Source organism: Pygoscelis adeliae, unplaced genomic scaffold, assembly GCF_000699105.1.
Source record: "Pygoscelis adeliae isolate BGI_AS28 unplaced genomic scaffold, ASM69910v1 Scaffold145, whole genome shotgun sequence".
Taxonomy (NCBI): domain Eukaryota; kingdom Metazoa; phylum Chordata; class Aves; order Sphenisciformes; family Spheniscidae; genus Pygoscelis; species Pygoscelis adeliae.
This window is the reverse complement of record NW_008824866.1, coordinates 4,244,945-4,258,794: the sequence shown is the minus strand read 5'-3', so window position 1 is coordinate 4,258,794 and position 13,850 is coordinate 4,244,945. Positions and strand designations below refer to the sequence as shown.

At 37.5% G+C, this 13,850-nt stretch overlaps 1 protein-coding gene across 1 annotated transcript in view; it reads right to left on the bottom strand.

The window, feature by feature from the left end:
- CALB1 (calbindin 1, 28kDa) overlaps positions 1–13,700 on the bottom strand; it is a 17,668-nt gene extending 3,968 nt beyond the window's left edge. The window contains exons 1-5 of the mRNA XM_009324431.1: positions 13,629–13,700; positions 8,954–9,028; positions 4,012–4,095; positions 3,867–3,923; positions 504–581 (exon numbers count right to left, since the gene is read on the bottom strand). Coding sequence (XP_009322706.1) covers positions 504–581; positions 3,867–3,923; positions 4,012–4,095; positions 8,954–9,028; positions 13,629–13,694 — 360 coding nt within the window. The 5' untranslated portion in view covers positions 13,695–13,700. The remainder of the gene's footprint in view (positions 1–503; positions 582–3,866; positions 3,924–4,011; positions 4,096–8,953; positions 9,029–13,628) is intronic.
- Between the last annotated feature and the right edge of the window lie 150 nt (positions 13,701–13,850).

The following is a 13,850-nucleotide window of genomic DNA, read 5'->3' as shown; positions in this document are numbered from 1 at the left end:
AGAGTGAGATGTTTGTAAATCTGATAAGAAGCCACCATGCAGCGATGGCTTTTAAGACAAGAGACAGACACTACAGCACTGTAAGAAGGCAAAACATAGAAAGTAACCCCAAATTAATCTGATATAAACATAATAATGTAATTATGACAGGTACAATTTTTCTCCTATGAACTGTGAAGACTTCAGTTTTACAACTAATAGCACAGGGAAGCATAACAGGGGAAAATAGTATAGTCTGGTCTGGTATTATATAAATACCAAGAAGATCCAAAATTCCCGAGCTTTTTTTCTTTTAAGCAGCACTGAAAACTGCCCATCAAGGCTCTGTAACTGCAGAAGTACTTGCAGGGCTAGATGCCACAGTCGTCTCTCTGTTGCAATGACATAGTTAGCCTGATTAGGACTGGTGGGGCTCCAAGTCATTCGGAGCCTTCCAGTGGCTAAAGATAAACAGAGTTTGGATTAATCCAGTCTTGATAAAATATGCCTGTAAATAATCTTACCATTATTTCTGTGTATTCTGTTAGCTTTGAGTCTTCAATTTGCTTATTTGCTTTCTGTAATAAATCTTTCAAGAAGCTCTGTTAAAATAAATAGAAGAGTAATAGGTGAATTTTTATCTACAGTATAAAATGCTTGATTTGCTAACTTCAGATTAAAGTAATGGGATATACTATTTTACTCCCACTTTAGTATTTACTGCTGAAGTTCCAAATAAGTGTGAAAAGAAGTAGTAATTAACAGCTAAGAATATAACAGTTTCTTTTGATCAGTTCAAGTATACTGCACAGTTTTATTTGGAAAAAGTGACTCATAAAACTTTCTGCATTGTATGTCATTTGTTGTATTGTGAATTTGGAAAAAATAGTTTGGCTTTCAAGTACACTGCTTCCTAATCAGCTCTATCAGTAAACTAAACTAATTAACCTTGAGTCTCCTTGAAAACTTGGATGCCTAATCACTTCTTGCAACATAGGCACAATTTTACAGAAAAGATCAATGATTAATCAAGATTTCTCCTGCCTATGGCAGTACCCGGTGCTAGAAGCGAATGTTGCTATGTTGCTCCTTCTTACCTCGTATTTTAAATGTGTGCAGCCAGTTTCATTGGATTTTTTTTGAATGAGATTTTGATATAGTATCACATGACTTTAAACACCAGCCATTTTTACTTTAAAAAATAAGATTGTTTCCACCCATTCAGTGGTTTAAATTTCTGTACTAGATCTGTGACATTAAAAAAGAAAGATATCAATTTAACAAGGGCATTACAAGACCTGAGATGCCTGTATGCCTGTCAATGCTCAATGAAGTACCTCATTACTGTCATCAGTTGGAGTGCCACACTGTGGAATTTTGGGCCACATTGCAAGATAGAAAATGGGGTAGCTCATAAGAAAATCTATTTGTACATAGATGACATTCTTGAACTTGAATGCAATCATGTCAATAGTCATATGACTAATACCCGCTATAGCTCTTCCAGTCTGGCCCCCTCCATACTGGAAGGCCTTCTTGGTAGGTTGTATACAAAGAACATGACTGAAATGTTGTAAATGGACGTTACGAAGACATGTTTAATCTTGCGCGCTTTGATGGAAAATAGAACTGGAAAGGGCATTGAAAGGCTGTCCAGTCCATCTCCATGTCCCAAGAGAGGATCATCTATATCTAAACTTCCTGAGTTACTGCCTGATCTGAGCTATTGCCAAACCTTCCCTAAATACAGGCAGTGATGGAGAGTCTGCCTCCCCTTTAGACAATGTATTCCACTGCCGTTGCTATTGTTAGAAAGTTTTCCTGAATTCCAGCTTAAATTTCTCTTACAAAGTTGTAAGTGGGTGTACTCCTCACATAGTAAATACTTTAAGAGTTTGGGCTTGTCAAGAAATACTGACCTAAAAATAAAAAAGGACAAGAGGAAATGACCTCAAGTTGCGCCAGGGGAGGTTTAGCTTGGATGTGAGGAAAAATTTATTTACTGAAAGAGTGGTTAAACATTGGACCAGGCTGCCCAGGGAAGTGGCTGAGTCCCCATCCCTGGAAGTATTTAAAAGATGTGTAGATGAGGTGCTTAGGGACATGGTTTAGTGGGCATGATGGTGTTGGGTTGACGGTTGGACTCGATGATCTTAGAGGTCTTTTCCAACCTTAATGATTCTATGATTTATGTCTTATTTTCAACATGTTAAAATGGCCTGTTTCTCTGAGGTGGACAAAAACTTGCAGCACAAGAGAGATGGGACCATTAGGAATCCAGTTAAAATGTCTTCATTCTTCAGCTGGTCCTCAATCAGCCCTGTCTTTTTAAGTCTATTTTAAATTACAGCAGCCAGCAACAGTCCTTAAGGCATTGTCTAATAGCTGAAGAGTTCTCAAGTGCTACATGCGTGGCCTCTTCCTGATCCTACCAACTTCAGGTACACCAATGTGCTGCAACCAGCCAGCAGAAGAATGGGCTCATCTGCCTGAGGGTTACCTTGAGGTAGGATCCTCGGCAAACGTCACACAGATACCGAACTCAAAGAGGAAGGGAAAAGGAAAAAAGATGAGAATTGTCTGATGTGGATTCCTCTTCTGAACAGAAGAGCTATAAGGATTTCAGACGGTTTGATCTCCTGGTGCTTTAGACAATAAAGCTTATGTGGTTCTTCTTTAGAATACCACATATAGGCAAAATAGTCCAAATTAGACACATAAACACTACTAGGTCTTTCTCGTGCTATGAACTGTTTTGACTCCTCTGAATTTAAAGCTAAAGTAATGTATCAAGTGCAATTGAACTGTGGAAAATGACATGTTTCTACTTAGAGTCTGCTGTGTATGAGCATCTCTCCTATGAGGAAGGGCTGAGAGAGCTGGGACAGTTCAGCCTGGAGAAGAGAAGGCTTGGGGGGACCTCATCAACATATATAAATACTTCAAGAGAGGGTGGAAAGAGGACAGAGCCAGGCTGGTGCCCAGTAACAGGACCAGAGGCAATGGGCACAACCTGAAACACAGGAGGTTCCCTCTGAACATCAGGAAATACTTTTTCACTGTGAGAGTGACTAAGCACTGGCACAGGTTGCCCAGAAAGGTTGTAGAGTCTTCATCCTTGGAGGTATTCAGAAGCCATCTGGACATGGTCCTGGGCAACTGGCTGTAGGTGGCCCTGCTTGAGCAGGGGGTTGGACCAGATGACCTCTAGAGGTCCCTGCCAACCACTCTGTGATTCTGTGACACTGTGATTCAGCATCTACAAATTTCTGTTAGTTTTATGACTCTGGTTTTAAGGTTTGTTAACTCTGCAAGGCTGAGATGGCTAATGGAATAATCTTGATTTTGCTCCTATTTGTGCATATTAAAGCTGATACCAAAATCCCACCAGGTTAACCCAGCAGGGGCAACACAATTCCGGTTGTGTTAGCCTAACAGTACTACAGTGGAAACTGTAGGGTTACATGATACTTGAGAGAGCATGATCTGTCCAGCAGCATAGTGATTAATGGTAGTGATGCCCTTAGGAAGAAAAACAACAAAACAGCCCTCCTCCTTAATATACCAAATGAAGAACAATATAGCTTTCAGAAGCCTATCTTGCTTTCTTAATCTTTCTTACTTCTAAGCTAGAATACCTGCTACCTTGAGTCACTTGAGACAAACATTGATCTGAATTAAAACACGCTTTAAAAAACATTGATCAGATTAGTGTTTCACTTTAAATAATTTACTCGTGATAAAAACATCAGCTAATCATATTGCTTTTCAGTCATGTTTGAAATGCAAAAACATGCATGGGTGGGTATCTGAAGAAACAGATAGCAGCACAGGCTGTAATCCAACGCCTGTTCTCATGTCGTGCATACTCATAGGTATTGGTTTACCTTAAGTTCCTCAGAATCAATGAAGCCACTGTGGTCGCTGTCATATTTTCTCCATGTCTGCAATCAGAATGTGAATGCTTTAATGATATATTTATAGCAAGCGGGTCTTGGATGATTTTACAAAAGGCAACTTTTCATACTGTACCTGCATGAAGTCTTCACTTGACTTTAGCTGCTGGCACCTGAAGAACAACAGGAAATTCTCTTCTGTCGGTAATATCTGAGCAAGCTATAACAGAATTTTAGAAAGATTAAATTTTGATTCTTCATTAGGCCAGCTGAGCCTGTAAAAGAGCATGAAACTTTTTAAAAGAGTATGAAATTCTTTGCACTTATACTGCCCTATTATGGCCCCATAGGAAGCTTCATCCTGTTCGCTGAAATGTTTCGAAGATGCCTCTGAAAAGCTTCTGGCTTGCAGCTTTGCCATATTCATCAAGGTCAAACAGAACTGAGGTCTGAGAGAAGGGAGTGAGACAGCACTTTACCAAACGGGTAGCTGGGGAAAGAGGGGGAAAAAATTCACCCATGCAGAGTTAGGGTCTGTGGTGAAAACCTTGGAATCGGCAGGAAGGGAAAGCATAACACAAGGATGTTTAGAGGATAAGTGTGAAGGACCATGAATTAAGAAAGTGAAGAAAATGGACTACTCACAGATACTGAGGAAGAGGAGAGAGGAACACTGACATGAAGAACACATGTGTAAGGCAAACAGAAAAATATATGGAAAAGCCAGGAGAAAAAAAGAAAGTGGGGAGGGTAAGGGGATGGCAACCGGTGATCATTTGTCAGGCACAGAGTTGTGTTCAAGAAGAGCTATAAATACCCAAAAGAAATCAAAAGGGCTTTTAGCCCTCTAAAATCAGGGGCGGTTCTTCCAATGCCTCTGGTCTACAAAAGGCTTTTTTAAAATCAGACATTATTGTACTGATTATTGAAAATGTTCATTTACTATAACTCAATTTTGGCAAGTGACAAATGTAGAAGATGGAGAGTATGATGCATAATTTAATGTAAAATCATGATTTGTTTTTAACAAAAGCCCAATATTTTTTTCTGTCCTCAAAATGTATGAAATGTGTTTTGATTAAAGAAAACTTTTTACTTGAAGAATAGACCAGCTGTGCTTACTAGGAGGAGAAAATGGAGAAAGACAGATTTCTTAGCTGCATTCTTTTATGAAAAATGACATCTGCAGACTTCCTGGAGCCCCATCTTAAGATTTTGATTCAAATTTTTGTTTTTCTGCATTCATTTCACATCCTCAAATCCCTCGTTCTGTCTATTTCAGTGCTATTGCCTAATTGCTCAAGCTTTTTTATTGGGTTCCAGCAGCACCGTAGATGAGTTCAGCTCTCTCTCTCACCCTACAGGCACAACAAGGGTATGGAGACAGATTCCTCGTCTCTCTAAAATTATCCGTGCAAGGAATCAGTTATATTCTTTAAGTGTTGGTACAACTGAAAAGACACATCAGAGCACACTCCTTACAGAAATGGAGCAGCTGATGACAGACTGTCAGGCCCATCAGAGTGTTCTGAGTGCTTTTGCTAAATGGCTGAACACCAAACCCAATCAACTTAAACAACGTATGTTTGTCAGCAGCTTTTGAAACCTACTCCATTATAAATAGCATATACACGTGTGGGTAAGTACATGTTCATATGTATGCAATTACTAAATGTGTGTAACTTAGTACTGATTTATGGAAAAATTTCTTCATTTCTCCCATGGCAGGAGGAGCTTTGATTTTTAGAGTAAATCAACATTCCTACTCAACAAACGTTGGATGGAAGAACTGATTATAATAATAAGCAGAGTTTGGGGGAAGGGACTGATTATGTCAATGAGGTAGGGTTTACATGTGTGGAAATTATAAATAAGATGTCATTCATGGGACCTCTATAGCTAACTCTAGTGAATTTTGCAAGGGCACTGTAAAATAGTACAAGGGGCAAGGATAAACGTAAAATAGTAACTTTCCAAAGAATCATTAACAGCTTACTAGCACTACCAAACTGTATTTGAGGTACAGAATATATTACCTCTGGAAGAAAATTACCTTATTTTAAGCTATACCTCTCATCCTTTGTAAGTCTTGGGAAAGCACAGGATTTTACATTACAAAGATGTAGTAGCTCAATATCCAGCATTAGCTCAGGCTTCTGCCAAGAAAGAAGTCTTTCATGTTTTTGTAATAGAAACAATATAGCTAAAGGGAGGTCCAGTTCTGCAAGCTCGTGTATCAAATAGCATTAACATGCTTTTTTATGGAAAACTCTGCATTACTAAGGGATGAGGAGAGCGTGTGGAAACTGGCTCAACTTCCCAGTCTCAGTTATACCACTACAGAGAGGGAAGATGGAAAATTGGTGCTATTTCTAATGACGACTTCTTTGTGAGGATAAGCGTAAGGGAACTCCGTGAGTGTTTTTGAATAAGAGTGCAGATCACTACAAGTTCGTGTATGGCAGCAATAGCAGCTTAGTGAGCGTTTCTGTGAGCTCTGCTGCTTTTATGAAGAATGTCAGCTATTTCTGCATCGTGAGCAATAGAGAACAACCACAAAGTCTGAGACTGCCTTGACTCCTCTCTGCTCAGCTGCAGGCTGAGGTACGTCTTTATAGGTTACCTAGCAGAAAAAATACTCTCATTACTTAAAACAATATCAGAACTATTTTCTAAAAATCATTCTCTAAGTAAATTCTGTTGATATGTAATGCTATTTAAAATTCCTTTCACCTAATACAGTGAATTTGCTTTTTATAGTCCTATAATAGAGAATGGGAGTACAAATAATATTTTAGGCTAACAAGTACTTATTTTTATGGCAGCAGTATGCTTCAAATAATTTGAATGTGGAATTACCACAGTCCTGAGTTTCAAAACCTTGGGTTTCACATCCACATTTTAGTGAAAGCGTTGGCCTGAATGAGTACAAAAGATGAAAGAAAGATCCCTTACACAAGACAAGCAAGTGGACAGGTCAGACCCTGCCTTTAGCTGGAGGGCACTGGATAAAAGCTAGTGAACTAACTGCAGCGTGCTTGCAAAGACAGAATCGACACTTAATCTGAGCTGAAAATCCACTCCTTCCTCTGTGAAGCCACCCAGGCCTCCTCTTTATCTCAGTCAGCAGGCCTTTCCTGAAAACTCGTTATTTGCTAGGACATTTTCCGTCAGATGCTGGGGTATTCATTATGATGGCTGGGAATCTGAATGGGTTTACATAATTTCTTTTTAAACAATATTCATACACTTTTTCAGAAAAAAACTATTTGATGTACTATGTAAATGAGAGCAATCTGGAATTACTGGACATTTTTATTTATAAGGAAGGAGAATCAAGTCCAAATACCAACTTTAATATCATACTGCTCTGCACGTACAACACATTTGTGTTGAGTTCCATCAGCACTTTCCAAATCAAGCTTCATGCTGATGTAAGTGAAATAAAATATAGCTATTGGGTTAGGAAACTGCTATATTAAGGGAGAAAGTCCCTTCAGTCACTGAACTGAGTACTGTCACTATACAATGGCTTCCGTGGATGCTGAGCATGCTTGACACTTCACCGGGGGTGGTGAGCACTGCACCATATCAGGCCCTATCGGATTTGTTCACCTTTACCCATTAAGTCAATAGCAGAATCAGAAATAGGATTTGAAAGGTAAAACTTCCAGTTATCTTTCCTAAGCGAAGAAACACAGTCTTTTTCAGGCACTGTCTACACATTCTTCTTGCATGCAATGCTTACTATTACACATATTGAAAAATACTAAATTAAATAGGATTCTTCAATACCAAATGAATAAACATTTGTTAGTCCAAACTCAAACAATTCGTTAGTCCAAATAAATACTAGTTCTTTTTAGATGCAGAACTATTTGATCAATGCTAAGTATTGTCAAAAGATGCATTTTTTAAAATCGGTTATAGCTGCAAGTGAAACAAACTGTTCATATTTCCGTGGTAGTTTAGTGATAATTACATATGCATTTAAACAAGTATATGTAATTCAGACACATGACAGAGGAGAAAAGATGATACCCTGAAATGATCTATTATATCAGCAGTGATACTTTCTATTGATTCTATTCAGTCCTCTATTTTAAAATTAGCTACTGACCCAAAGTTGGTCACTGTAGAAATTTTGCAGACCTGGCTTGTTTCCAGCTTTTTCTTAATTAGCTCTCTAGGTCAGAGTTCTTATTATCAGAAAAAATATATAATAGCATTTAATAATAAACCCGCAGTCTCACTGCACTCAGAGTGACATAAATGAGTCGTAGATTTAGGCTTGAAAAAGTGACTTCTCAAGCTGTAACCCAGCGAACCCTCCTTTTTGACTTGCAGCACTGAACAGTGAAAGTGAGAGAAAACACAGTAGTTCCCCCTTTCCTAGCAAGTTGTCTAGATTATACAATCTTTGAGCAGCTGTATGTGTAGGAGGGGTTGGTTATCTTTGCCCTCTTTAGAAAGTGGTAGTAAGGAATAGGGGAATTTTCTGCCTGAAATTCTGTTAAAGTTCAAAAAAGGAATTCATAAGAAATCCTGATTTTTCACAAGCTGGATCACAACTACTATTAACATTTTGTTTAAATTTAACATGATTAACATGCTCTTTTACCATATTTGTATTTTTTTAGAATCGACTACATACAGTGATTGCCCAATTGCGTTCACTTGTGTGTTATCCCCACTATAAGAGTGGTGACAGAGCATTAGTTCAAAATCATAGGTAGAAATAAAACGTTACCTTTCACAATTCAAATTTCTAAAACAGAGCTCTTATATGCTTTGCAGGAAAACTAAATTGCTGTTGATGCTTATTTGTACTGAATAAAGCATGCAAAGTTAAATGAAGTGTAGTGAAATGTCTGGAAAGAGGTGAGGAATACCTTACTTTTTGTTAATGAAAAAATTTAATTAGTGAAAAAAATACTAAAGATCTTAAGACAGAGGAATAAATTTTCTGTGTAACTAAAAATCCAAAATATTTACATATTACGCTCACATTGTTCTGTGCTCAATGTATTTTCTACAAGTAAACATGTCAGTCTTTTTTTATAAAATAACCGTCTTACCTCAACTATTCCTATTTTTCCATCAGTAGTCTTCCCATATTGGTCCACAAAAGCTTTCATTTCGGGTGTTAAATCCTACGAAGTTACAATGAGAGAATCATTACTTTAAGATACAGAAAAACATATGTAAGCTTACTTGAATATTCTATTAGTTGCCAAATAATATACTACATTTAATGAAGTACTCACACTTACTGCAGCTAGATTCCTCAAGTTTAAATAGAATTGAGTATTTTTTTCTCATGAATAATGTCATTGTGATAAATTTTACTTCCTAAGGAATTACATTATAGTCAGTGTGAATGATTGGCATCTAAATACTTAGAACTCCTATTTTAGTTTACAGAATGAAAAAAATTATAAAGACAGATGTGTTGGAAGATGTGTATAACAGCTCCTTTGTTTAAGAGGATGGCAGTGAAGTTCATAGGCAATTATTAGTCAATTTTCTCAGTTTTCGTTGTTAAATTAGTAACTTGAAGACAGTGCAAAATCTTTAAAAATAAGGAACATTTCAGCATAATACATCTGAACACCAAAATAGCCTTTCTACGTCTTTGAGTTGATTTTTCCTGAACAATGGATGCTATTTTAGCCCTAAAAGAACTCATCATGAGATCATATTTTTCAATGTTTAGTAGTTGGTTATCATAATAACAGAGTCAAAATGTCACTGCTGAAATGTAGAGAAGCAGATTTAGGAGGGAGAAAACTTTGAACAGTACCTTAAATCCGACAGAGTAAAGCCAGCATAATCGTTCTTCATATAAATTATGGTCCCTGCTATACATCTGTTCTCTAAAGACTCCTCACTCTAGGCTACAGCAAAGGTGCCAGCCTTGGGGTGAATATCTAAATATTTGCTTTCATACTTCAACTTGACTTGCCTTGCTTTGATATGAGCTGCCATCAACCTTCAATACTGATTAAACTTTTAACTTTCTTTGTATTTCTTTTAGGTGTGAGCTAGTAAAACAATGCAGCAAGAATCAGGACTACAGTTATATTAAAATAATGGACAATTCTATAGTCATAGATGAAGATACAAGCAGTCTCTGTAAATTAAAAGTTTAGTTGCTACAGATCTGGTTATATAGAACCTAAGTGATTCTCTCACTGGAGACACAGGAAATCTCAGCTATACAAAGTCCATTGTAGTTTGTCCCAAATTTCAACTACCGAAGCTAACTAAAATGTCAGTCCCTTGTAGCTGATACAATCATGGCCTAGTATCCTATTTCTGTCAAAGTCATCTATGGCAGGTTAGTAATTTGCCATGGCTTTAATTAGAGATGTGGTTATTAATACAATGCACTTCAATGTCACCTTTCATCTAATGATCCCAAAGTGGGGATAAGTTTGCTTAGCAGATAGAACAGAGAATTTAGACACCTGGATTTTAATTAGTCCTGGTTAAATATTTTACTAATCTTTCTAGTAGCAGCTCCGCAGTATCAGACAGTGTCCAGACATTGAAGGAGGCACAGCCAATCACAGGTTAAACAAAACAGCATGCTTGTCCTCTAGTATGTTATTCAAAAAGGTTTTTTGTTGTTGTTGTTGTTCACTTCACCTGCTCTTGAGCTGCTTGATGAGTTATTCGAGTTATGTTATTCAAATAAATGTTTTCAGTCAAAAAAACTTGCCTAAATTTAACCAAGTCTTGTCCTAAACTTGAAACAGATGCAGTGCTCAATGTTTAAAATTAAGAAACTAGCCCTTCACACCTCTGTCTCCCTTTTTAAAACTTGAGACACTTATCCAACCAAGTGGAGCTGTAGAAAAAAGTAGCTTTTTTGATACGATTTGAAAATGTAAGCATAGATGGCACTACAGAAACACTTACATGACTGTATTCATAAACATCTATTAAATCACGTATTTCTGTGGAGAAATATTGTCATTATCTATATACGCAGAGAAAGTGAGAAACAGATGTGGAATAGCTTGGCCGAGATCCACCTATTGACCCTTTATCAACCTCTGAGTTAGTCACTTGTACTCCACAGTTTCTTTTGGCAATTGGCATACCTAAATAGAGAAGGTATTGCATAAATGTGGGGCACAATAAATGGAAGCTATGCTTATATACTTATATAGCTTTTACCTTTAAAAAAGAGGCAGTTCTTTCAACATGTCTGAAAGTATATCAGATCAATTCACTATCTACCATAATGCATGAAGCAAAAAGACATAGTGTTACCGAAGAAAAGCCCAAGCCCTAAAACCTCCAAGTACACATCCACCCTTTGGGGCTGGCATGAATCAGGCTGCGTGCTACTGCTCCATCTGAGAGAAAGCAGCTGTGAAAGTATGGGCTTACTGAGTGGGTTAATAAAAGGATTAGAATTAGAACATAATTAGAACAGTTCTGTAGTTGGGAAGAATATTGGGAAATGTTAAACCATCCTATTCGATGACAGAATCAATGTGATTCTTCAATGCATATGGCATGACTGATGTAACATCCAGCTATGAAGAATGCATAATTGAATATTTCAAAAATAGTGAGCAGGAGAGTGACCTGAAATGCAGAAGTTAATGATGACAAAGAAGCTTTGGGGTGTTAAAAGAAGGACAGCCGAGGAAATGACATATAACCTACACTAGTTTCTCAATGTGTCCCTTCTAGCAAAAGAATAGAAATTCAAAGGTACTGAATTAGTATCCCGTGAGACAAGACACGAACTAATGAGATGCTTGTTTGGCAAATGAGCCTTCAAATCCAAGAATCAGCTTAGATTTGAAACCTAAGATGACATACATCCATACTTCAGAAAAAGACTTCAGGGATGAAGGTAACATTACCAAAGGCTGAGCCAATGGATCAAGTACTGAATTTGATGTTGCCACTGTAGATTGCTCTTTTCAGCAGAACACTCCAAAGACAGGTTTGAATCAGAGAAATGGGAAAGGAAAACTTACTTAAACACCTGAGCATTTTTAAAATATAGTGTGAGATACAGGCAGAGGTTATTTTAAAAAAAAACATAAATTATGAAATTTGTAGCAGGTAAGAATAATTCTGCAAGGCTTTTCTGTGTTACTTTGAGCAGGCTCTGTTTTTAAGAAGAGATGCACACTTGCTTTGAGAGAGAAAAGAATCTGATCTTAAAATGATAAATATTTCTTTCCTTGAGCTTCTAATTAATTTTTTAACTACTGAATAATATATCAGCATTTCTACTAAGAATGCCATTCATACTAAATACACACAGCCTTTAATATCTTCTTTCTAATGGACATACTTAAGTTTCCTGCACTTCAATATATGAGAGATTTGATCTGTTGCAATACTTGAAAGGTTGTGTTTAATCTTTTCTGTAAAAAAAAAAAAAAAATAGACTTTTTCCCTCTAAAAACCACATTCCTTTCCCAATTTTCTGATTGTTTTTTTTTGTTGTTGTTGTTGATTGGGTTTTTAATTTTAGTTTAAACTTACTTACACTCATGAAAATGAGTGCCTACATCAACAGCTATGAGAAGAATTAACTGGTACCAAGACTGCAGTAACATTAGAGGCATTGCTGGGAGACAGATTTTCAGATGCATGAAGTTTACACTCATACAATTAATAAGAAGATACAATGTTCCACAAAATAAATTAAGATACATATTAATTTTTTTCACTGACTTCTAAATTATGCAGCAACTTTTAAAGCAGAACTAATTATTGAAAAGCTATTGCTCAATTTGGAGGTATTCTTATATGAAGTAGTAATCTATTTCCCCCCATGCGCACATGCCATCCAGTTAAATTATAATTTTATTTTCTGTTACTTCAGAAGTCTTTTAGCATAGACTGATTTAAATAGACTTAATTAGGTTATATATTTGAGTCTGATGCTAAGTGGCCTGTTTTAGAAACCGATTATTTTAAAGGCAATTTATTTGTTAAAAAGGTTCACTTCTATTTTAATTCAAATCTTGACATGGAATCTTTAATTTATTTCTTTCTTTTTTCCTTCCTTTCTTTCTTTGTCTCTCTGTTTTTTCCCCACATGGGTATAGTTTGGAGGAAATTTATAGTTAGTGCTTTAATAACTCATACACATAATTGTTTTGACAATATTGTCAAAAACTTTGCTGTTCCTCTGAACAATTTAAACTACCAGGATTTGGTACTCATACTCCTGGTGTATAACACTGGTGAAGGGCAAAAAGTGGTTAGCAGTCATCTGCAGATCTATTTACTGACCACCAAGGGGCAGAAATGCATTTCAGCCCATACTGCCCATTAGGTATGAAATTGAAATAAGAGTCAAACTAGCTTGAAGTGATGTTTTTGGGGTTTTTTTTTCTTTTTAGTATCAGTACATATCTGGATCAGTTAAGATTAATTGCAATGGGATAAGGTCCCATCCATTACAACAGGATAGCGTCCATGCATTTCTCGACTTTTCTTTTTAAGCACTGTCAGAAGTATCAGCTCGTAGCCTGGCAAGACGTGAGCGGGACCTGGTCTCCAGGGAGGTGGACCCTGGCTTCACCTTTGCAAAGCAGACGATTTATTTCATTTGCAACCTGCTGATTTCTAACTGAGCTACTTCCCTTTGCCTGGTGAGGCAAGTGCATGAACCGTGTGGCGGCAACAGAGAACAGAAGGAACCGGGGCACTCAGGAAAACTCTTCTTTCCCGGAGAAGGCGGAAAAGTGGGGCAAAACATTAACCTACCAAGCCTGCCTTCTTCCGCGCCTGCTGCAGCTCCTGGATGAAGTTTTGTAGCTCCTTCCCATCCATGTACCCATTGCCTACAACAGAAAGAGTTACGGTTGCGGTCACCGCTCCCTCCAAACTCTCTCCGCTCTTCAGCGCTGGCAGGGACGTCTCCGACCCGTGTGCTCCCTCCCGGCGGAGCGGCTCCCTGCTCGCCCCGCCCGGCACCGACCCCTGCCA